The 26,101-nt window shown below is 27.2% G+C and overlaps 1 protein-coding gene and 1 long non-coding RNA gene across 4 annotated transcripts in view; one reads left to right on the forward strand and one right to left on the reverse strand.

Annotated features, from left to right (window-relative positions):
* LOC135929078 (uncharacterized) overlaps positions 1-24,833 on the forward strand; it is a 64,797-nt gene extending 39,964 nt beyond the window's left edge. Inside the window, exons 4-16 of one of the 3 annotated variants that reach the window (XM_065465569.1) lie at positions 10,484-10,587; positions 10,672-10,880; positions 10,928-11,055; positions 12,116-12,304; positions 13,160-13,298; positions 17,220-17,376; positions 19,821-19,943; positions 20,379-20,465; positions 21,654-21,784; positions 22,385-22,492; positions 23,137-23,280; positions 23,738-23,885; positions 24,112-24,833. In XM_065465569.1, coding sequence (XP_065321641.1) covers positions 10,484-10,587; positions 10,672-10,880; positions 10,928-11,055; positions 12,116-12,304; positions 13,160-13,298; positions 17,220-17,376; positions 19,821-19,943; positions 20,379-20,465; positions 21,654-21,784; positions 22,385-22,492; positions 23,137-23,280; positions 23,738-23,885; positions 24,112-24,140 — 1,696 coding nt within the window. In that variant the 3' untranslated portion in view covers positions 24,141-24,833. Of the gene's footprint in view, positions 1-10,483; positions 10,881-10,927; positions 11,056-12,115; positions 12,305-13,159; positions 13,299-17,219; positions 17,377-19,820; positions 19,944-20,378; positions 20,466-21,653; positions 21,785-22,384; positions 22,493-23,136; positions 23,281-23,737; positions 23,886-24,111 lie in introns of all 3 variants that reach the window. The other 2 variants (XM_065465568.1, XM_065465570.1) reach the window with 2 other exon arrangements.
* LOC135929079 (uncharacterized) lies at positions 695-12,359 on the reverse strand. Its single transcript, XR_010572479.1, has 2 exons — positions 12,130-12,359; positions 695-875 (listed from the first exon to the last, which is right to left on the reverse strand). It is a non-coding gene; the product is annotated as an uncharacterized LOC135929079 (long non-coding RNA).
* Positions 24,834-26,101: the final 1,268 nt, after the last annotated feature.

Consider the following 26,101-nt stretch of genomic DNA (forward strand, 5'->3'; position numbering starts at 1 on the left):
AAACTCTTAAAGTTTTATTAGACATAAATAAAAATATTAATAAAACGCACAGTGGTCTATGATTTGACATTTCGATGTATGATCTACATGTATCGGTATCGAAAAAGGATATTTTCCGATATTTAGCTTGAATGAGTGGATTGATTTTTGCATAATAAAAAAAATATTTAAATTATTTATTAAATTAAATTATTTAATCCAAATTATTTCTTATTTTATCTTATTATCTATCTTACAACGGTTTATTCTCTATTATTTAAAATACAAAGATTATGAAAATATTAATAAAAAATAATTTAATTTTCCCATAAATTATAACAACTTTTATATTTAGTTTAGTAATTTGATTTAAATAAATTAAAATCTGAGCTATTATATATTTATCAATTAGATAAATTAAAAATTATTTCATGTAAATAATTTAATATAAAACAAAACCTTGATAATTTTCTTAGCACAAGGAGTAAAGTTTTATCCATTTTTATAATTTTCCTAATATTAACAATGATTCATTACAACACGACCATTCCTTATTACAACAACCGTGTCAACCTCGGAACAGCTGTCTGTTATGCCGTCTATATTGCTTCCTCTAACGACCTGAAAATGAAGAGGCTATTATGATTTACCACGTTTGTTTTATTTGTACCTAAAAAATATATATAAATAACAAGTAATATATATAATAAAATAAACCAGAAGAAGGTGTCATAGTTAAATGGTTGAATAGTCTAGGCTAAGTCTAAATATGTTTCAAAAATCACTCGAACATTGACGCGGCCAACTAGTTGAACTCTTTTATTCAGTGTCACTAAAAAATGTTCTTACTGAGGAGCAGATTCTTCCCTGATAGCAACTTTGAAAATGTTTTATCGCTAAAATTAAATAATAATTTATTCGCAAATATCTAGTTTAATATAGATGTATTTCATAATTATAAACAATGTATATCAAAAATGTATCGGTGATTTTCAATAACCCTTTTATAATTTGTATCGGTTCCGGTAGATTTTAAAAAGCATCAACGAAGAAATAAAATATGTTGATCCACAATTTTTTGGATCCGCGGTTTATTGCTATATTTCACGCTCATTAAGTTGTTGAAACAGTCCACACTATACATATTTTGAGGCTATTCATGAATTGCTATTGGGGAAGTCACTTTTATTATTGACCAGATTTCTATTTCGCCGAATTAGAAGAATATCTCATATATCTTGAAAATTCTTTCTTTCTTTCTTTCTTTCTTTCTTTCTTTCTTTCTTTCTTTCTTTCTTTCTTTCTTTCTTTCTTTCTTTCTTTCTTTCTTTCTTTCTTTCTTTCTTTCTTTCTTTCTTTCTTTCTTTCTTTCTTTCTTTCTTTCTTTCTTTCTTTCTTTCTTTCTTTCTTTCTTTCTTTCTTTCTTTCTTTCTAACTTTCTTTCTATTAAGTGATGCGTAATGTTCCTATATACATAATATATTTAAATAAGCTAAGTAAATAAATTTATATAAAATAATTAACTTATCGATCGCCACGTTCTTATGCGGCTCTATTAGTATGATAGACTAATAAATTAATTAATTGTGGATCAATGAACTCCTTATGGTTATAAATATTGTCTGTGTATTTATTTTAGAATATCAAAATGTCCATGTTATGATTTATATAATCTTTATATTCCGGCAATCTCATGGGACTAGAACTCAAAAGTGCATCAGAGCCACAAATTAGTTATTCTCTTTGAACTCCTACATTAGTCGCACGTCGGAATAGAATGATACATCATTTCATTTTCAGATGATGGTGATAACGATGTATCAGGCATTTTAAAGATAATGTTCAATGTATTTTGCAAAAATTTTAAAAATGAATTTTTTAAATTCAATTTTAAGTCATATATTGGCGCTCACACTTTGACAATACGTTTGTTTTAAGGCCCGACCCTATTCCAAGAAAGAAAAAAAAATTTTGTCGGATAGGGTGAGAGAATAACTTGAGGGATTTCAAAAAATTTTGGTACGAAATCTTGAGAATCACTACCAGGTCGTGACATCTGGCAACCTTGACAGTGAACTGAAAGTGTTAAATAAATATTATGAATGACACTTAAAATCAAAATAATAATGACAAAACATAAAATGTTAACCTTTTTTTATTTAACTAAAAAATTACCGATCTTTTTTTGTATTGCTCGTAAAGTAAAAGCGGCTTTTGATTTTGGTAAAAATAATTTATCCACAAACTCTTTTATAATAATAATAATAATAATTTTTTATTTTGAAAGTTTAAGTGGCTTTTAGTAAAAAAAAAATTTATTATAAAAAAAAGAGAGAGAATTTGAAAATGTTTGTTTTTGCTCAATGATTTTATAATATAAATATTCATGTAGTTAGTAGCAATTCGTATTTGGTTAATTGATCACGACTTGGTTGTAATGATTACTTTACAAAACCGTGTTTGTAAACGATTTCCGGATATCCAGAATATCCATTTGAATTAAAATGTCTGAATATAAATCTAGGCCCAGTAATCATCATAAGACTGAATATTCTCTAGAATATTGCATCTAGGGGTTCTTATTAAGTGGCAAGTTATTATTTGAAAAGAAATCCAAATTATTTAATATTTTTAATTGTAGTGTTGCAAAACAGTTCCATTTGAGCCTATTTTTTAAAAACGGCTACTGAAAAATATTGCCTAAAAGTCGAAATTTAGCTAATAGATGTTCAAACCTTTGTGCCATTTATGAGCAAAAATATTTCGGCTTGAGTAAAATATTTCTGGATAAAATATTGAAGTTGGCCGTTTTTAAAAATCGGCTCAAATTGTGGCATTTAACAACACTATTTAAATGGTAATTGTTCTTTTTATTTTTCATTCTTCTCCTTTCACTTGATTGTTACGGCTAACTCATTCCTTCAATTTCAAAATTAATTTATTATCTCGAATTCTTAAATAGCATCTTTTCAATGGAATTTAAGAAATAAGATTTTTTTTTTAAAAAAAGAGTAAAATTATAAAGGTTTTTTTTTTGTTTTAAATGTAAAAATCCTATTATGCAATTTGAAGAATGTAAAAAGAAACCAAATAAAAAACACAGGCTTTCTTTTTATAGGAACCATAAAAACCGCGAAAATAGCGCAATGTCGCGTCGCTCTGCAAATTATGGTAAATTATATAAGTAAGCAATTATTTAGGGAATGATCAACGACTTTCTTTAACCATCATCGCTGATACTATGTTTAAATTGTGAATCTTCTGTATAATCATCCAATGGTGTATATTTATTACTAGATTAGCGATTCGGTTTAAAGTGTTCATACATGAGAGTCAGCTGTAGCCCCATTTTGTGGTGCGCGTCTACTAATTAGATTGACTTTTATATGATTGCACATTAATGTCATTTAACGAGACACAAACCACAAATTGGCGTCATTTAATGAATGCATCGCCATTCTATTAGTATATATATATACTACTATTAGTATAACCTTAATCAAAACTCTCAAAACGTGAAATAAAAATAAATCGATGTGGGAGGATTTATTACTCGAGAAATCAATTCTTTGCGTTAAACTTTAGTAATCGAAGCCAGGGGTAGCGCGAGCTAGCCCATCCCCAACTGCCCCATAAAAATAGTTTGCACAATTGTTCCAGCGCGGCTCATACAAAAATCTCCAAGGGGCCGGACTTAATCCCACCTCTAAATTGATGAACCAAGTTTATTAATAAATAATCATTAACAAAATATGTTGAGGTTTCTCAAAAGTAGATTAACCTTAGGCCCTTCTCCAGGAAGCTTTAATTAAGGAGGAGGGGGAAAAGGCAAAAGTTTATTTGGAGGACAATATTTTTTTTCGGGTTATTGTTATTTATTTTTTATAAGTCATAAGAAACAAATTTGGAATTCAAGTTTGATGGCCGACGATGACTACAGGGTTGATTTTGAAGCAAGATAATATATAAAAAACTCTCTCGTTTAATAACAGTGAAAGACTTGAGAATAAACAACTGAAAGAAAGAAAGAAATTTTACACAAAATTATAAACGGTTATTCCTAAGATTTTTAAGTTAACAAATCAATAATCCTATTCCTCATAATTTTTGTCGATGTCTTGAAGCCCCATTCTCATATTTTATTTTATAAAATTAGAAAAAAATCAAAAAATGGGAATCATCATAAACTCAGTTTTCCTTCTTCTCCCGATTGAATATTGGATGAACTAAGCTATATTTTTAGATAACGGGTGAGGTGAGTGAATAACTAATAATTTGAGCAAATGCACCTTAATTGTTAATTGCTTTCACTTCATTCCTTCCTTTTCTTTCTTTCCTAGCCTAGAATAATGGGTAAATAAATAATAGTAACAGAATTATAATAATGAATAAGTAAAAAGTTTATTATTATTGGCAATGACACGTTTTTCTTATCTTTAACAAATTAAATTATAATGTGGTCTAATTACCACAATTTATGTAAAGATAAATGCGTTTGAAAACAGTGTAGAAAGAAGATTGAAAAAATATAAATCCGATATGCAAAGGGAAAAAGGAATAAAGAATAATTTTTTGTTACATTTTTTGTTTATTGTTGTTTGTAAAGAGGAGCATATGATGATCACACGAATAAATATTTTAATTTTACATAAATTAAAACCATTTTAATTGTGAATTTAAAAAAATTAATTGATTTATATCGTGTAAAAAAGAAAATTTTTTTTAAAAACTAATATTTAATTAAATGATTATCAATAACTGTAAACTAATTATTCTTCTTATAAAAAACAAAAATAATTTATTAAAAATATTAAAAAAATTTATAAATTATCATCTATCATATTTATAATGATTTTATAATATTGATTAAATAAATAAGTATTTTTTTTTTAAAAAAAGAAGAATAAACAATAATTTTGTTCCAATAATTTAATAATAATATCATTTTTTTTAAAAAATACACTTTTATCCAATCTAATAATGTTTTCTATGAAAGTCGTCGTTCTCTCAATTCAGGGAAAATTCCTATTATCCGATGAATATAGATGATTCTTTTATTTAATAAAAATTTTATTTTTTGGTTTTCAATTAAAGGTTTATATTTTTAATTAATAATTTCCCAAAAATTAACCACGAATTTATTAAAATACCATCCATATTTATTCTTTTATTTAAAAAAAAATAAATATCTTTCTATATCGCTATGAAAGAGAAAATTGGCAAATTAAAGTAAAATAATTATTTTTTTGATAAATTATTTAAAAAAATTAAGAAAGAAAGATAAAGACTAAGAGAAGGACACATAATTCGGCGAGTAAGTGCTGTATTTGAGGAAGTAACGAGGGTCCTTCACCGGTCTTATAAATCATGTCAGAAGCATTTGGGTGATTATGCATCTTAGACAAAAACGTATCGAATACAGTTTCACTAAGATACCGGGCAGATCTCTCGCCAAGCACACAGGACTTATATATTTTATTTTTTGATTATATTTATGAGAAACGAGTGGGGGTCGTATTTTTAAAATATACCCGGGCGCTGAAATTTTTTTAAAAAAAATCCGGGTCGGGTCGTGTAAATGGTACGTCTTTAGGTCTCTGGTATTTATATTTCCGCGTTTCTCTCCTTTTTTTTAATGAAAAATATTTAAAAAAAATGGCGGGTAACCTTTTGAACGTACTAACTCTTTTTTTTCTAAGAACCCTATATCAGTAAAATCTTACTAGATATCTCCTAGCATATGATAACACGAAGTCATCCCAACAAAGTCTCTGACATGATTAATAAGGAGACTCGCCCCCCCCCCCCCCATGCGCGTTGATGTTAAACTCCGATAATGAGCTTAGTCAAGCGGGGAAACTTGGCATATTTGCCAGCTTTTGTGAAATATAAATTTTAAGCTAATTACCCTGCAGTCCCAACTCCCTTTCCCTCCCAAAAATTGAATACAATTATTCATTATAAACCAATTTTTTTTAAAAAAAGGTGTGTTAATAGTTTTTAAATTTCTTTTATACTGCCTATGACGTTCAAAAAACTTGGGTTACCCAAAAGTTCCGTCCCATTCCAATACCTTCTAATGGAATGAAGCGGAGGCCCGAATTAAAGATTATGTAGTGTACCCTCTAATGGTATCTCCTTGCGTAATCGATTCTAATTCTGGTTGGTGTTAGAGAACCATACCCTTAGGAAAATACTGCCTAATCTTATGAGTTAGAGTCAATTTTCATTTCAAGCTTGAGCTCGGGGTCCATAATTTTTAGGTCCGGCCGGAATTTTTATTTAAGCCTGAATATTGCTTTGTCTGTCCCAAATTTTTTTAGTTTTATAGATAAAAGTAAGATCACCATAATTGCTATCTCATTATTTCCTGATAAATTAATTATCATTTTACAAAAAAAAAACAGTATTTTCTATTTATTTATTTTTAAAGAATTTTAAACATTTTTTTAAGCCCCGGTTCGGTCTTATTTTTTTTAAAGGTTATTTAGGCCTAAGCTCGAATTCAGGCTGGAATATTGAACCATTTTACAGGGCTCTAGTTGTTGAAGTTATTGAATCAAAAAGAAATAATTTTAAAAGGAATAGGACGAAAGAGGAGCAAGTAAATAATTAAAGAAAGGGGTAGGGTGGGAAGAAAGGTAAATGAAAAGATACTTGATTATGCCAGAAATTGTATTTCAGCATTGGCTTTGACATATGTATAGTAACTAACCTAAGCAATGATAGACAAATTTGTCACAAGATTTTGGGTTAATTTTATTAAAAATATTTATAAAATGAAATTAGGGTGTCGAACTATTAAGTATATATATATAAATGTTTCAACCCAATTCCGGTTCTTTCCGATTTCCGAGATCATGTCTTAGTTTATTTGGTGTTAATACATTTTTGGGCTTTTAAAAATTAATCGGTAACTTAATTTAACAAACTAGAGATCTGCAATAGGTGCGTTAAAAAATTTGAACAGGCGGGCAATGGGCGGGTGAATTTGAAACATTTTTTTTTCGGCTAAGTAAGCCGAATGGATTATTATATTTATTAAAAATTATTATTTTTTTATTTTTGATAGCATAGGTTTATAAGTGCTTTAAGTAAAAAAAAAACTTTAAAATTAAATAAAGAAATAAACTCCAATGAATTGAACAAATAAAAACATTGGGTGGGCTATTCAGAAGAAATAATTTTAAAAACAAACAATGAATGGATGAAGGTGTTTGGGTTAAAAAATCAGGCTATTGAAACACAGTCGGCACTGTTTTTTTACAAACGAATTGAAATGAAATTGATTCTATATAATTCCCTATTTGAAACGGGTTTAACTATTTCGTATGCATTATTTTTTAAACGAATTTATTGTATCCTTCCTTTTTTAGATTTTCTTATAACGATTAAGTTTTGGTTCCAAAAATGATAACGGTTAATTTTGGGGTTCGATTTGATCCCCCCCCCCCCTGATTAAAATTGATTCCAAATTTCAACGATAAAATTGTTAGAAATTCGTAAAGTATAAGTTCTTAGAGACCTTCACGAGCCGGGTTTAAAAAAATAAAAAATACTGGTCGGGCTGGACTTAAATTTTTAAATATAATATCATTCACTTTTCTGAAATAAGTAGATATAATAGTGCGCACAAATTGAGTGTTTCAAACGCCGTGTTGCAAGCGCAAATAATACATTTCAAATGGCCTCGTTCAAATTGGTAAAATTACCGTTTGACGTTAAACAATCATTTTAAAAAACGCAAATAGACTTGCTTTTTCATTACTTTTTTTATTCTTCGCAATGTAATATATATAAAATGTAATATAAATAACTTGCTTAGGGGAGACTGGGGTTAGGTAAACCCCGGGGCTTGGCAAACCACTTAATTTCATTTTAAAATTAAATACACCAGAAGGTTAAAATTTTATCCTAATATAGTTTCCATTAGCATACATCTATGGACAAAATATATTTTTAAATAATTAATTACTAAAAAATTTATTTAAGAAATAAAATTTTGATGAAATTTTCAAAAGATTTTTACATGAAAGAATTTTATTTTTTATTAAAATATATAATCAATTAAATATTATTACAAAGTTTAAACATTCTTCTATAATTTGGGTAAGTTTTATGACTATTTATCAAATCTAGATATTATTTCAATCATGATTTGTCAATTTAGAGCTAGCGGGGTTTGCCGTCAATTATGGCAATTAATAAATCTTAATCTCTCCTTAAAATTCATATTATTTTATGTCCAAAACGTTTATTAAATTAGCCAAAATTAAGTTTCAATTTTTATATAAAGTAGCTTCAATTTATAAGTATTTATTATGATATTTTGAACAATAAAACAATAAAATTATTCTATACATATCATTATTAATAAATAAAAATGCATTTCAATTTATTATGGCCTAAAAAAACCAATGGTTTAGGAAGCCCCTTGAAGTGGTTTGCCTCACCCCGCTATTGGGGCTTGTTGAACAAAATTTTTACTTTGACAAAAAAATAAAATTTAAAAAAAATGATTATATTCCTAAGATTTTTTATAAGGAACCTTTATAGAGTATAGTTTTAGGTATCAAATCATATATTATTTTTTTATATTATCTATGAAACAACAAGAGCTATAGCCAATTTTGTAAAAATTGGTTCGACTAACCCCAGCCTCCCCTATATCCTAAAAAAGAATATTTAGGAATTAAAGAAATAAGAAGGCAGACTATAATATAATTTTCAAAGACAAATCCTCTTTATTTAGAAATTATTTAAAATTTTGAATCGACCATATTAATAAAAAAGGCGACCTCAATTTAAACAAGGGATGCGATGCGTTACGTTTTTTTTATTAAAAAATTACGGCAAAACGTAATCGCTCAATTTGTGTGCATTATAAAAAGAAACAAAGGTGTCAATATTTTTTTTATTTGTAGAATATTATTTTTATAATTAAAAAAAAATACTATTTTTTTTCTCTATATTTAAATAAATTCGGGTCCAGCCGGGTGGACATGACAAATTTTTTTAAAAAAAATTCGGGCCCGTCCAAACTAGAAAAGTTAAAGCCCGATGTAGATCACTAATAGGTTCTATACACATGCTTGGAAATACAATTATGACAAAAATCTAATCTTTAAAAATTTATTATGGAATATGCTCTATAAAAGCGATATTTCAAAGATTCCAAATGAAACTCTGAATTCATTTGAAACTTGGCCAAAAAAATGGGGTTCCTACAAATTTTTAAAGGAAGTTTCTTGCCCCAATTTTTAGATAAAACGGGATTTTTAAGGCTTCCAGATTTCTAGTTTCTCTTTTCCGAAAACTCTTAAAAGCAATGAAATTTTTTTTGAAAAAAATTTAATTATAAATTTTAAAAAAAAATAAATATATATATTTAAAATATTTCAACTATTGTGAAACCATTTATTAGAGTTACAGGTTTCTGATTTCTAGATTTATCCCGAGAGAGCTCCAGAATGTTTTCGATTTCAAACCCGAAATCTTTATATTAGAATTATAATTCAGTAATTATTCTATTCTCTCATGACAATAAAATTTATTCCCCCTTCCCTTCTTAGAGGCCCTTGATGACAACAATGGTGTCGAATGAACATTTATTATTTAGGTTTTCTAAGATGCCACTTTATTAGACATGTGCCACTGAGTGATAATCAATCCCTAATCTATGAAGATTAAAGCTATCACTTTGTAGTCAGAAAGGAACAGCAAAAAGATGCCTACTGCTGAGAAACTTCCAAGATTATTGAAATTAGCACCGTTAAAATACTTTTTTTAAGACCTACCCACTAAGTTTATTTATAAAATTGATATGAGAAATGCTAATGGGTGAAAAAATTGTCCAATATTTATAGAAGATAAAATATATAAAATTGGAATGAATTGTAATATTTAATTTAAAAATTTTTTTTTATGAGCACCACTTTAATTCTTAGCCTTCCCCCCACCACCACATCCCCCAATAAATAAATATGTTACGCTGGAATAATAAAACATTTTATAAAATTCTAACGATAATTATTTAAAAGAATGTTTTTATCCGTCAAAAATTTTTTTTGATAACTTATAACTCGCCACTTATTTTATAATATGGTCGATTGATTTGATATACCACATCTTCTTCATTTTTCTATAAAAACAGGGTATGCGGGCTTGTTTTATAACTGCGAACGTTAAATTACAAAATGGTTAGATAAAAACTTATTAATTATGTTAATTAGTCATTTAATTAGTTTTTTTAAACGGCTCGATTTCGAACCTATTTTTGAAAACGGCTAACTCAATATTTTCGCCAGAAAAATATTGCCTAAACCTCGAGATTCTGCTAATTCCAAATCATTATGCCACCTATAAGCAAAATCACAGAATTTAATATTTTTCTGGATAAAATATTGCCTTAAGCTTATTTAAAAATTGGCTCAAATGGAGTTGTTTAACTTACACTACATTTTACTCTAAATATTTCGATATCTTTTTTCTATTTTCTTTTTAGTAAAGGCCAGACAGAAATATTTGATACAAGCGTACAATTCGGCGAGAGGCGCATAAAAAATGGTGATATTAACCGCTCAATCGACCAAAGAATTCCCAGTTCACCTTCTCAAATTCAAAAAACCGATCATAAAATTTCCAGGTCACCAACCCAAATTCAGAAAGGTGATCACAAAATTTTCAGATCACCATCCCAAATTCAAAAAACCGATCATAAAATTTCCAGGTCACCAACCCAAATTCAGAAAGGTGATCACAAAGTTTTTATATCACCACCCCAAATTCAAAAAACACCGAAAGATGAAAAATTATCGAAAGCTGCCGAAGAAACAATATTCTCACAGATTTCCGGAAAGAAAAAAACTAGGAAATTGCCCAATTTGGGAGATTTTCAGCAAGTTTAAAATTTTAATGATTGCTCTGCTCTATAAATATAATTTTGTAGCAAAAACGAATCATTATGGATGATCTCATCGATGGTAACGAATCGGGCGAAGATTTATCGAAGGAAGATTTTACTGAATTAGAAAAGGCCGAAAAGTTGTTAGAAGATTCAATAGCATCCGGAAAAACGTAAATTTATTTGCTACTAATATTTTGAACATTCAATATTTTATAATCTAAGAATCATAAAATTGAAAAAAGATTAACAATAATATCTCTTCAACTAGTATAGATTCTAACTCATCGAAGTTGAATAAATTTTTTAAATTTAACCCTTTCCAACTAATCTCCAAAGAAATTATGAAATGTTATTTTTAAAATATTTTTCTTCTCTCAGATGGAAAAATTTTAGTTCCCCCCCCCACCCCCTTAGACAAAAATACAAAATCTTTTCAATTTGGCTTGGGCCCTCCCATACTGCGGGGAGTCTATTACGCCTCTGCCTTTCTTACTGATTATAATATTCATTGTTCTGGGATTTTCATAATTTAACCCGTGTTTCTTTAAAATTAACAACTTTTGGTTTTGAAACATTGTGGCTGGTTCCTTCTTTTTTACGTATTAAATGGTTATCAACCAGATTCTATGTTTTTGGCTCTTTGTATTAGATAATTCGAGTTAATTTTAATATATCAAGCAAAAATCTATTAATAAAAGATCTACGTGATAATGTAAGAAATTTCAACGAATAAAATTTTGAATAAATCCTAAGTTTTAAGTTTTATCTTAAAATATTTTAATGAAAAAGAAATTGCTTCTGAGAAAGTTATTTCTTTTTATGCACCCGAATAAAATTCTCTGAAATGGCACCAAACAACAAAAAATTATTTAATTGTAAGAAAAAAAAATGCAGCTGTTTCATAATTATTTTTTAAAATAATATAGTATATTAAAAAGAACAATGAAAATTTTTACTTAAGTTGCGCAATTTCTAAGGTCTTTAAAATTTTCACTTTTTATAGATACCGCCTGATAAATTTTATTTAAGAGTTTCTATCAAAAACGAAATAAACATAAAATGCGAACTCTTTCTTTGTAAACTATATGCTTAATTACCATTTTTATATAATAAATCTTGGACATCTTAAAAATAAATTAATATCTGATAGATAATAAATATGGTTAGGGTTTGATTGTGGTCTGATAAATTTTTTTAATTATTGACATATATATATATATATGTATATAGGAAAAAAATTTTACCCGAAAAAGAAGGAGAAACTGTGAGACAAGAATTGATTATAGATGGAGATAAACCCGGTGAGAAAAAAACGATTATTCAAGAAATCACCAAAAGGCGAATTAGTAATCCTGGTAAACTGCCTAAAGAATTTTTGGCTAAAATGGAGAAAAAAGACGGAGGAGTTTATACTATATAGTAAAAAATTCGATAAAAATATGTTAAAAAAATAAATAGTTTTTCAAATCATAGAATTAACATAGAAAGCCAAGACTTAAAAATAAATGAAATTAATTGCATGAGGGGATCATTATTTCTTATCAATTGATATACTGATATAAATTTTTTAAATAAATATAAAACATATGACAATCATTATATTATTTTTGTCTCTATTTTTGCCATTCAATAATATTCTTTTTTCATAAAATGAAGTCATAGAAAATTTGATTTTGGCATTAGGTTATTTTTTAGAATTTGTTAAATAAACTTGTATTATAAAATATCGAAATGGGTTAATTTACAGTTAAATATATACTAATATGATTCGAAAAAGGACTTTTCCATTGAGATGGCCTCCTGAGTAAGTTTATAATTTTTTTACAATTTATTGATAATTATGTATTCAAAAAGACCTTGTTATATTATGCATTAAATATTAGACCATATCGTAGATGTATGTATCTATATACCTTATCTATATAATTTTAATTATTATTTTTTATTTAACTTCCAATATGATGCGCATTTATTATTTTTTAAATACAAATATAGATCATTAAATAAATTAAGAGAAAATTTTAAAAATATATTTAACACTTTTGTTGCTAGTAGTCATCTGTTAAAAAATGGCATCCTTCTTCTGACAATAAAAACATGTGATATTTTTACTATTTTGTTCCATTCATATAAAATTTTAAGAAATTATTTATTTTTTTGTTTGCAATTCCTGATGTATTTTATTTTAATTCCTTTTTAGTCATTTCCATAAACATAAACGAAACATTTTTTCTATGGCTTCTTATAATTTTTTTACACAATTAAAATCAATAGTGAAACTCGAACAAAAATGACCACCACAAGATTACAAGGTCATGATACTTCAGAGTTTGCTAATATGGATGCTGAAGATTTGCTTATGCAACTTAATGAGAATGAAATTGATGAGCTGGCAAATGATGTAGATCCTGATGTAATTTGCTAATACCAATTAATATTTATTAATGAACCAAAATATACATATTGCTTAAAATGCTTATTATATTTGTTTAAATCCCTACTTATTTTTATATCTTTATTATTGGTAATAAGTTTTAAATTAACATAATTAATTTGGCAAGATATTATCTAGCAATGAAGGTGACATAAAAATTTATATGGGACTAAATTTTTTAAAGAAAATTTAATGTTTAAAATAGTCATGGGTCAATATGATCTATTTTTTACAATATTTCAATGGGGGCAAGAGCCCAACTTCCCCAATGAAGTCAAAACCATATGTATTGCTTTAAAATTCTGATCCATTTATCACCCATTCTTTTATATTTTATGTATCTATAATACTAAATTATATCATTGTAATTTATAAATATGAATAAAAGTTGAGAATTCATAATTTTTTTCTAACTGATGTAAAATTAGGACCAGCCTTATTATAAGAACATGTCTTTAATTCTTAACATTACTCTTGATATTTATATCAGGCCTATTTACAAAATTTAACTAAAACTTGATTTTTTTTTATCCCTGACTAATACATAATTTATGCATTGAAATGTTGATATATTAATGGCACCTCACAGGGGCATCACTTGAACTTTTTATTTAAGGAAACACTAGGACTGTATATTTATTTTAAAAAAAATCCATCTTGTGATCACATTCTTTCTGATATCCTTTTCTCATATGCTAATACTAGGTTTATCATTTTTAAGGTGGTATATGCAATATGAATGAATTAAATGTTTAATATTTGTATTAGAGATTGGCAAAGCTTTGTACAAACTTGTCTGTGTAAATTCTTCTTATCAGTTTGTTCAACCCAGCCTCTGTATTTTATACAAGTTGATAGTTTAATAATGATTATTAAAGAAAAACAACCTAAATTAGCCTAAATATTAGCCTTATTAAATATTTTCGAAATTTCTATCCGATCTCTGAAAATATTTTACACAATTTGTCCAGCCTGGCCCAAAAATCTAGGGCTGGGCTGTTTCAACTTCTAATTTGTACTATAGAGTGCATTGCTTATTACTAAGCTGGCCCATGGGCTGGATATTATCTGAAAATTTTTTGGGCCAGGCCGGGAAAATTTTTTATGGGCTAGCAAAAAGTAGAGGTGCATGGCATGCTTAATAGAGAATAGAATAAAATTATTCTAAAACCTAATTTTGTTAAAATATATTTTATTATAATTGTATGATTAAATGACCTGTTACTATGATCATTCATTCATAAAAACTAGTGCTGTAAGGGTTAACCTCAACAAAGGAACTCGCGTCACTCAATACGTTGAGAAAAGGAACGCATTACTGTTACTCGTTACCTTGTAAAAAAGGAACATGTTAATTGCTATTCAATATTTTTTTAAATTTTTTATAGAGATAATAATAAAATTATATACAATAAGATAAGTACTTTTTTGTAATTATTTTTTTAAATTTATTTTTTACAATTGATTTTCAAAATTTTGATCAGTATAGAACGAGCAATGAATGCTCAAGATAGCCCTCACCATGCTAAACATGCGAAACTGGCGCTGAGCTGAGGGTGGGAGGGTTGTATTATATTTAAATGAATGAAAATTTTTATTTCGCCCATTTTTTAAAAATATATAAAGAGTGATTATTATTTTCAAAAAAACTTAATCACATCGTCTTGACAAGAAATTTCATTGATCTTTAAATTTTTTCTTGTCTTTGAATTCATATATTTAACTTAATTTATTTAGATTTGAGCTGGTGGGCATTTATGTTGAAATATTTGAATTAGGGCATTCCTTAATTTTCTTTATTTATGTATTAAATGTTTCATAAATTATTTTCATAATTATTTATAAAATAAATTTTAATATTTACTATAAATTCACCAATGACACATAATAATACCTAGACTGGCGATGCACTCATATGCATTCGAAAGCGTCGTTGAATGCAAATCAGCGGAACTCGCCATTTTGGTAACCCATATAGTAATTATTCTCATGTTAAAAATTACTATTAAATTGATAACTTGCTTCCTTATTATCTCGATGATCAGGCAATTCTTTAATAAAGTTCGCGACAGACATAGGAATAGATTGGTTACTCATTTAAAATTTTTAATATTGGTATGGGTAATCAAGCGTCCCCCAGCTGTTTTCATTGATCTACACTTAATGAATTCATCGTCAATCTAGGTCTAGGTATTATTATATATTGAAAATCACATATCTTGATTGATTCAATATTAATTAGAATAACAATCTTGATTCTTGACTATAAAATTCAACAGCAAAAAGGAATAATATAAAAATAGAATTTTGGTGGTTGTTCTGTATTAAAAATTCGACTTTAATTATTTATAAAATTTAAAAAAAAATATTTTTTTTAAAGATACAATTAAATAACGAATGGCGTTCCTTTTTCACAAAAAAAAGGTAACAAAGTTACTTTCACTGGCGTTACTTTACAGCATTAAACGATTTTTTTACTACTTTTGTGTTTATTGCTTTATACATCAAACTGTAATCTTCATCATTAATGGTTATTTTTCCATTATATATCTTCTTGATTTAAGAAAGCAACAGGGTCTGAAAATTTAGCCACTTGCAAATCTCAAATTTGTACATCTTAAAATTGCAACTTTTAAATGTAATTAGAAGGCTTTATAGCAATTTGCAAAATACAAACATTATTTTAAAAATAAAAAATAAACTACGACAGAATTTGTCTAGTTTGAGCATTATTATCTACCATGGATTTTGTCTTAGATCTAATTGGTGGATTGGTTTAAAAAAATTTGACTTAACCATGAACCAGTTACAAATGATCATATAGAGTGTCCCTAATAAAGATATAAAATACATATACATTCTAAAACCTCATTTTAATTATTAAAAATAGAATGCATTAAAATTTTGAATATATATCAATTACTTTAGCATTAAGACGCCTACTTCTTTTTTTTTTAATATATATGGAGAAAATGTAATATTAAAAAAAAATATTTAATGAAGAAATCAAATTAATACCTTATGTAGTACTATAAACTTGTTTTTGAATTTTAATATATTTAGAAATATTTTTATATATGAGTTCAAATGTTCTTTCGGCTACAAAATTTTTTATTTATTTCTTAAATTTTATTCAATAAAAAAATTACACAAAACTTTGCAAATCCATAATTTAGCATTAAAATTGGAAAGCTACTGGGAAAAATAGGTCAAAATATCAAAAAAAAATTTTTTTAGTAACCCATTTAAAAATCATGGGTTATTTTTTTACGTTCAGTGTATGACTCAAGGTTTAAGTAAAATATTCATAAAATTTATAATAATTATTTTTCATAGTTTTATTCAGAATCTTGAACCAAATCCATAGTGCATATTTTGTGTGAATTCAAACTGAAACAAATTTTTTTTTTCGAATAATAAACTTGGTTTAGAATCATGAATCCTAGTGATTATTTTAAATAATTTGATTTGGTATAAAAAAAATTCCTTACAGCATCACATTCTTGCCTATATCTCCTGTGGTTTAATTGTTTAAAATTTGGTGGACATTCATGTTTATTTTCATTTTATCATCAATCAATCTCTAATTTTTGGGATGTGACACGCTCCCCTATTTTAACTCCATCATAATCTCTGTCCCGATTATTATCTAAATTCATGATGTATACTTTTATATCAGAGACTTGCAGGCCCGGCCATAAACCCGGCCCACGTTTAGGGCTGGGCCGGGTCGTATTTTAATTTTTTTTATTTAACTTTCAAAAAAATGTTTTAAAATTTTGTTAAAATAATAATTTAAGCTCATTTTTTCTTAAAAGTAAATAAACTGGACTCTTGGGTCAACAATAATATCGGCAAAAATGGTTAATTTTTTTTTTCAAAATCTAATACACTTGACAGGATCCCATGTTACCGCCTTCGGATAGGTGCCGAACTCTCACCAAGAAAAGCCCGACCGGGCCACTCAATCGCAGAAATTTGCTCAAATATCTCGAACGTCAAAGTATAACCGAGGACGATTGGGACGAACCCGTTCCTTTCAGCAAAGAAGTTAGAGGTTTTACTACGTAGTATTTTATAGATTACGGTCCATACAAAATATTAAAGTTTTCTAAAACGTAGTTAAGAATTATATACAGTAAAATTTGGATATCATCGAGTAATTCAACGAAAATTTTGAATCAAATTTCTATTACCTGTGCCCCTTTGGTCACGCCGAAAAAGCCACCGTTTATTAAAATCACGACATCGCGTCGCCGATTTTCCTATCGGTGGTGCACGCCAAAAAGCCACCGTTTATTAAAATCACGACATCGCGTCGCCGATTTTCCTATCGGTAGTGCATGGCCGGCACAAATTTTTTTTAAATAATTTTCATATATTATGCATTTTTATTCTAATAATTGGTCAACATAACTATTGTAAATTTTTTTTTATGTCAATCAAGATTTTGATGAATTTTATTTTATAACTTCATAATTATTTTGACATCATTTTAGAATTCAGTCAAATAAAAAAAAACTAAAATTCCAAATGTTACCATATTTTTATGTATTTTTTAAATGGAAACCCAATGTTAGAAAGGATATTTGATTAGGATATGAACCTATACTTGGGTCATAATTTACATTAGTGATCTGCATCGGTTCTAATTTTTTAAGCCCTGCCCGAATTTATTTAAATATAGAAATTAATCTTTATAATTACTCAAAATAAAAGACATATTTTATATGTCGTTTAGTTTCAATAAATAAAATCAAATATTTTTATTTTACATAAAAAATTCAATATAAAATTGATAAATTTAGATATATTTAAAAAATTTCCAAGGTCCGACCCGGCCCGAATTTTTTTTTAAATATTAGGCCCGGCCCGAACACGATGGGCTGGGTACGGGCCGGGCCTAAGTTTGCAGATCTCTAGTTTACATAATATGATGGTATTAAATACCTTTTGTTGAATATCTTATCAAAAGTATTAAAGAAAATATTACTGCTTTAAGATATAAAACTGAAGAGATTGAATTTGAGTTCGAGGATGCCTAAGTACTTAAGATCTCTAACATCAGATATTCTAGATATTGATGGACTAATCTAAACCTAGTTACTCGTAATAAATTGGTTATTCCAATGATGAGCATATTTGAAGCAAATAAAAATTTAATTAATAACATTTTGAAAGGAATTGGGGAGCACTCAAACTATGAATCTGATTTGGTAGAAGAACGTTTGGCTTATCCTTCAAAATTTATAGAAACAGTTGAATTTCCATTTGTACAAAAGGTTTATTTAACTTGAATAAGTTGTATTCTTTTAAATAAATAGGTTTTCGTCGTGTAACATATTTGGTCTAGTATTTATTTTGTCCATTTTTTTTTCCTGATTCAGCTTCGGAATTTATTATAAAACATCATAAACATATGGAATATGATATTACGGAAGTAAATATAGCGATCAGGTGGAAATTTCAAATTATTTTACAAAATTAGCTACTAAACGTTCAACAAGTACAAATTATGATTCCACTTTAAGTGATTTAGAACAAAAATCTTCTCAGAAAACCCCATTCACAAGATATGAATGTCCTAAATTTCAAGTGAGAAAAGAAGATCAAACTTCCTTTCCATGCTAGCTATAAAATTCTTCGTGTTCCTGCAACACTTAGATTTTCTGTACCACTGGGTTGAGGTTGAATTCAAGTAGATCATCATTATGTTTCAGAAAATTTAAATAAAATTATTTTTATACATGACAAAATCGATTTTGAATTTAAAATGAATTTTTCTCTTCAATAAAAATCTGAAAATATACCGAGATAATCTGTAGTGTAGTGTATATTTTAATTTAATTTTTCTTAAAAAAAAAAATTTAATTGGCAATTTAAAAAAAAATATATTTTACTAAAAATTTATAACGGTGCGCCTATTTACGCCACTTACCGGCCACCGATTAGATTCTTGAAACTTGCCCCGTCCGCCACAGTTTTGTTGACGCACAAGTCTAACCATAATTAATATTAAGGTTGATAAATCGGGCAACTTTATAATTTGGGCAAAGTGCCCAACATGGAGGTTTGACTATATTTTAAAAAAATAGTTCCTAGACGTCGGCGTGAGCCGGATCGTCTCAGGGTTTTTTTGTAATTATCTTTTCCCTAATGAAGGAAAACGACATAAATTTTCCTAAATTCTTAGGTATAAAAAATACTTTTTTTTAAAACTTTGACTCAGCCCTGTAAAAATATTTGCCAAGAAACTATTTTACCTCGTCACTGCGCAGTACCAAATATCGCTATTTATTTAGCGATCACATTTTTTTATGTTTCAAATATTATAGCACAAATAATTTTTTAGACATTAAAATAGGTCAATTTTAAAAATATTGGCCGATAAATAATATCCTGCTTACTATTAATCTAAGCATTTTGATTTTTGACTTTAAATTAAGACATATTTAGTTTTTTTTGTATCTCAAAATTATATGCAATTTCAATTATACTAAGGAAAAATTTGGCATCCCAAAGAGAGGCATCCCAGGGATGAATACAGAATCTCCATTGACCTGCCAGATGAGTATGAGCACGCACTTGAAGATGCTTCTGAGGCCGATCTCGTGGACATTGCAGGTAATTTTCTTTCTTTCTTTTTTTTCTTTCTCTCCTAATATAACAGATGTATTAAATAGAATTGCTAGGGAGGACTTTTAAATTTTCAACTTATGTGCCCAATAACAAAAGGAAGCAGAAGTGAGAAATAAGAGTAGGAAATGGAGATTATCGAATTATAAATGAAGTTTGTAAAAAATATGATGTCAATCTATATAATTTCAAAGACAGATTAGGGCTAATTAAATACCCTTTTTTTTTATAAATCGAAACTTGACTTTTTTATATATCTTAAAACATTATTAATTATAAAGGCAATTTTTTTCTAATTTTTATCGTACATGTTTAAAAGATACATAAAATAAGAATTTAGTCATATTTTTACTTCTAGAATTTAGCTAATAGTCTAGGATTTCTAAAAACTCAAAAATTTATATATACACACATACAATACAGGCATACTCGAACTTCACAGCTTAGTTAACCAGACCCAATACAACAATTCCTTAAAATCTTTATCGACAGAAAAGGGGGGTTTTAAATGTAAATATCTCATTTGATTTTGTAATATATATAATATTTTATTTTCAGTCACTCTAAATTAGGGCTACACTGATCCACAATTTTTTTTTCCACTAATCCGGTCTTTTTGCCGATATTTATTTCAAATAAACCAATACCGATTTAGGACTACACTGGACCACAATTTTTTTTTTCCCCCAATCCAATCCGATATTTAATTCAAGCACACTATCAATATTTACATTGATTTTTTTTGTCCTTGTTGTATATAGTATAAGATAATGAAATTTTTAAAAAAGCGGAATAATAAGAATATTCAACCACTGCATTTACATTTGGCGCCAATTTGCGGTGAAGTATACATTCCCGCTAATTTTATGCCCCACTTTGATTTTACTTTGATCATTTTACGGCCCGATCTAAAATTTATATTGTCCCGTGCAAGATAGCTATTTGCTAACTATGAATGTAAGGTAACCATGAGTCCCAAGTCATCTTTAATGAAAACCATTTTTTCTATTATCATCTGCTTAAATATAAAATTTAATTTAAAAAAAAAGAGTTTACATGTTGGAAAGTTTGAATTTTGTTTGTCCAACTTTGAATGTCCATAACTTTAGACCCTAGTGATTGAATTAAATGGAATATGAGGAAGACATTGAGATAATTTATTCCCCTCTCAATCTATAAAATTTTATTGAATTATTCTTAGAACAAAAAGGGTAGTATCAGTTTAATTGGAACACAGCGTACATATTCATATCATATTAAATTTTCTGTATAACAAACTGTATCTTTTATTTGAATTGAAAAGTAAAAACAAATTAAATATCAATTAATAAAATAATATAAATGAAATATAAAATTAATTTTAATTTTGGATATTCTTATAAAGAAGAGCCTCTAGTTTGTGTGATTATAAGTTTATCCTATGAGAGAGCGAGTCGATTTATAAAAATGGTTAACTCAATATTTTATCCAGAAAAATATTACGCAAGCCTGAAGATTTTGTTCATAGAAGGAACAAAGGTATAGACATATTTTATCGAAATCTCGAGGCTTAGGCAATATTTTTTTCTGGTTAAAATATTGAGTTAGAGCCGTTTAACAACACTACACCCCACCTACGCCTTAAAAAATTATATTTTTTTAAAAATAAATATTCATTTTATATCATTGATCTCTACATTTAAAAAAATAATAATATAGCAATCGCCAGAGGAGATAAATTACGAATTCTGGCGCCCGAACCGCCGAACATAACAAACCCCGAAGAATCTCTCGTTAAACTAAACCAAAACGACCCCGCACTAGACAAACTTAATCTTAACAATATTAGGGTTTATTAAACTTTTGAATAATAAATGATTTTTTTGCTAGCATTTTAGATATTTATTGCCCTGGAACTGTTAATCCCCCCAAATGAATGCTAAGAAATTTAAAATTGTTTGGTTGGACATTTCGAAAACACGGATCAGGGATCGATTTATGGGTAACTCATCGAACCCGACCCGGTGTATTTTCGGAGTGGGCGGGTTCAGACCCATGAAAGAAGATGGGTTCCTATTATGATTCGACTATCGAAATTTCTAGCTAAATAAAGTTAAAAATTTTTTTAACTCTAATCTGGGCCCAGTAATCATGGCATTATATTTTTAGAAAATAGTAATATATAGGTTCAGGTTCTAAGAAGGTTCTAGATTTTTTCGTGATTTATTTAAAAATGCTTAAGATAAATTTAGTCTTTTTTTTTAAATATTAAAATTTATTAATTATCTTAGATTAAAAATATACAATTTTGAGTATAAAATATTAATAAATTAACTGAAAAAAAGTAGCGCTTTACTTTAACAACACTGGAAAATAATAAATAATATTGTGTTAAATTTTTTTAATTTATTACATTATATTATAAAAAACATTGTTTTAAAAAAAAATAGGATATATCCCCATCCACATATTTAGGCATTTGTAGATCCCTCAAACGTAACACCAATATCGAAAGCTTGAGTTTGGTCAACACTCGTATGACCGATACCATAGCAAAAGTATATAAAAAATGTTTTTTTCTTATGTATAGGTTTATTGTATAATAAATAATGTAATAATTAGGAAATATGTAAATAACTTTATTAAATCATATATTTCATTTAATAAATCGACATAATAATATAATTTACTAATTTCACCCAGGATATTTGGATGATTTTAAAAAAAGTAAGATCCTTACACTTTTGACGCTTTACATTAATTTTTCTCATTAAATGGAATTGCTCTCTTTATTTTGACGTTAGAATAATGTGCCTCCACAAATAATTTTTTTTTACCGGAATAGAGGAGGGGGCGAGGGGGGGGGGGAGTAAAAATGATGTTATAGTTATAAATTTTAAGAAAATGTTACATATAGAAATAAATTATAACCATTTAGACATTTTATTTCTTACTTAAAAAGTATTAGGCTGTCGTCCTACCATTTGTTCTTAATTTTGAATAGAGCCATCCTATTAAAAAAAATACCTAAGAAACCATTTTTTTTAAAGATATAGATTTTGATGTGATACCTTAAGATGCGCTTAAAGATTTACTTATTCTTATTTTTTAAGTCTAATGTCATTCTATTCAGGACAACTATTTAGAATTCTAAAAAGAAAAACGAAGAGCTAATATGTATACTTAAAACAAAAACGCAAAGGTATTAGCCGATTCGATCAGAGAAAATGTAAGCCTTAGAAGCATAAACTTGGAGAGCAATGCTTTATCCCCAGATGCCGTTGTTTATTTGTTTGGTGCCGCTTGCGACAATCAGAACATACTCGAATTCAAGGCAGCAAATCAGGTAATATTTATATATGAACCTCTAAAATTTTTTATTCCCCCCCCCCCCCTTATATTTTCCTAGCAGATACTTTAAATGTATGCCATTTTTAAGTTACTGATTGACGCAATATTTCGAATTAACTTTTATTAGTTGACTAGTGCCCCTCTTAATGTATTTATTTTAAATGAACACTATTAGTGATGCAAAATCGCTCCATTTTAGCCTATTTTTAAAACCGGCAAACTCAATATTTTAGCCAGAATATTATTGCCTAAGCCTCGAAATTTCGCTAAGAGATGCCCAAACCTTTATGCCACCTATGGGCAAAATATTTAGGCCTACTTAACATTTTTCTGAATAAAATGCTGAGTTAGCCGTTTTTAAAAATCGGCTCAATTTGTCATAGCACAACAACACTATGACAAAAAAACGCTATACCTTCAATTATGATATTATTTTTTTTACCCCTATAAAGAGAAACACGTATTTGGGTAACAAAGCAGAAACGGAGATAGCTTCTCTCATGGCATATAATCATCACTTACTGAGGCTGGGTTTAACTTTCAATGTTCCCGATGCCAGAGTTAGGGTGGCGGTGTACCTTAAAAGGAATTTAGATGAACGTAATAAAAATAATAATATTATTGATGGTGACAGGCCATTTTTATTTCTATAAAATTTTAATGTAAATTGTTTATTCGGGAAACCAAAATGGCGTACTACCAGCTATTTGTATTGAACACACACATCTATATGAATGAATTGACAGTCTAATTATCATTATTATGTCATTGGTTTTTTAAAATGTTCCTAAATTTATAAATTGTCTTTGACAAAAATAATTTGTAGTACGCCTCAAACGACTTCACGATAGATAGAACCTTCTTTGAATCAAACGAAATTCGATTATAAACAACATCTTAATTACAAAAGACAAATGCCGCTCTAAAAAAAATTTGAACTAATTGAAAAATACCTGATTTTTTTTAAAATTATAAATATTATTTTTTTTATAATTGATAATATATTAATTTACTATAATTATAAAAGTGTAAATACAAAAATATTTTACCGACCGCTTTCGTCTTGAGCTTTTAGTTTTTCATATTTTTTAAATTCTACCAAAAAAAAAATCAAAATATATTTTTAATTTCAAAAAAATATTTTGTTTTTTAAAATGTTTTTTTTGTTTGTTTTTGGTTTAATTTTATTTGTAAATTTGTTACCGTGAATGTAAGCTTTAATTTAGCGAAAGGCGTGGTTGCTATATTATTTTCTTTTCATTTTATTTCTGGATACAAAATAACAACCTTTGAAAACATAAATGTTTTAAATAAAAGTTAAATTTCCCTGCTAATACAAAAAATTTTTTTTTTAAGTTTAAAATTTGTCATTCACAAATTTGTTTTAGGAATTTTGAGAGGAAAAAGAAATACCAAAGAATGATAAAAAAAATATTATTTAACGTTTTTTCTTCCATCTTTTTTATATATATAAAAAATTGAAATATTGCCATTCAATCATATTTTTATCCTATTTTTTAAATACAATTATAATTTATTAATATGTCCATGTATATTTAATTTATTTACATTATTATTTAATGTAATTTTATGTCGTTATCTTGATTCAATTTCGCTAAATTATTATTTTGATGGCTATAGACGAAACGGTTTATTCATACTTTTAAAATGTAAAACATATAGATATAAAATATTTAAAAAAAATTTTTTTTTATTGAAATTTATTTTAAATTCGTAGAACACTTAAATTTTAATTTGAGTATTTTTAAAAAAATAGCGAATATATAGTGAATTGTTCAGGGTCGAATCCAAGGTTTCTCGAACGATGGGTGGGGAATATCAATCGTTTTACCCCTATCTTCCCTTATGCTTAAAGAAATTTGGATAATTTATGTTAGGGCTGTGCCGATATTTAATATAGGATCGGTACCGATATTTAGCGTTTTCCTAAAATATCGGATAAGGCCGATGCGTGTAAAAACCCGATCCGATATTTTTACTAAAAATGCAATTCTTAAATCTTTTGAGTAATGAAACTTTGAATTATTATTACATCATATTTATAATTTTTTTAATAAAATTTTTTTTTTAAATATTTAAAAAAGATAATAAATTCCCCGAGTTTCAGTGAGTATTTTAATAATTTTCTAAATATATTTTTTTTAAACAATGCAAATGTTATTTATTTTTTTAAATAGATTTTAAAAGTTTTTTTTATAAAAATAGAAAGAAACACCCAAAGGTTTATTTATTTTTAATTTTTTAAAAAAATAATTAAACACCAATTTTATTATTTATACATTAAATAAAAGAATTATTTTAAATATGGTTTTTGAATTATGGAAATATTTTAAAAAAGACGAAGATAATTTTGCAAAATGAGTTATCTTGCAGAGTTCTAATTTCACAGGGAGGAATACTGAAAATTATTTTAAATAATCTAATATATTATAATTTTATATATTAAATATTACAATTTTATAATTAATACCAAAATAAAATGGATATATTATATTTATTTTATCTAATATAATATAATTTTTTTAAAATTATTGTTGAAATAAATTATATTCTTTTGCATAAAAATTATTGATTTTTTAATTACATTTGGTTTAAAGAGGGGTGGTGAAAAATCAATATAAATATCGGATCGGTTTTGAACCAATATCGGATCAGATCGGTGAAAAATATGTGGATTGGCACAGCCCTAATTTATGCAAGACATGGTAAACATTTCGGAGATTTTTTTGGCCTTATTTTGGAGAGATTATTTTAAAATAAGCTTTATAAATAAATTGGCCAAGTAAATTCAATAT

This window comes from Gordionus sp. m RMFG-2023, chromosome 4 (assembly GCF_954871325.1).
Source record: "Gordionus sp. m RMFG-2023 chromosome 4, tfGorSpeb1-WG-v2, whole genome shotgun sequence".
Lineage (NCBI taxonomy): Eukaryota > Metazoa > Nematomorpha > Gordioida > Chordodea > Parachordodidae > Gordionus > Gordionus sp. m RMFG-2023.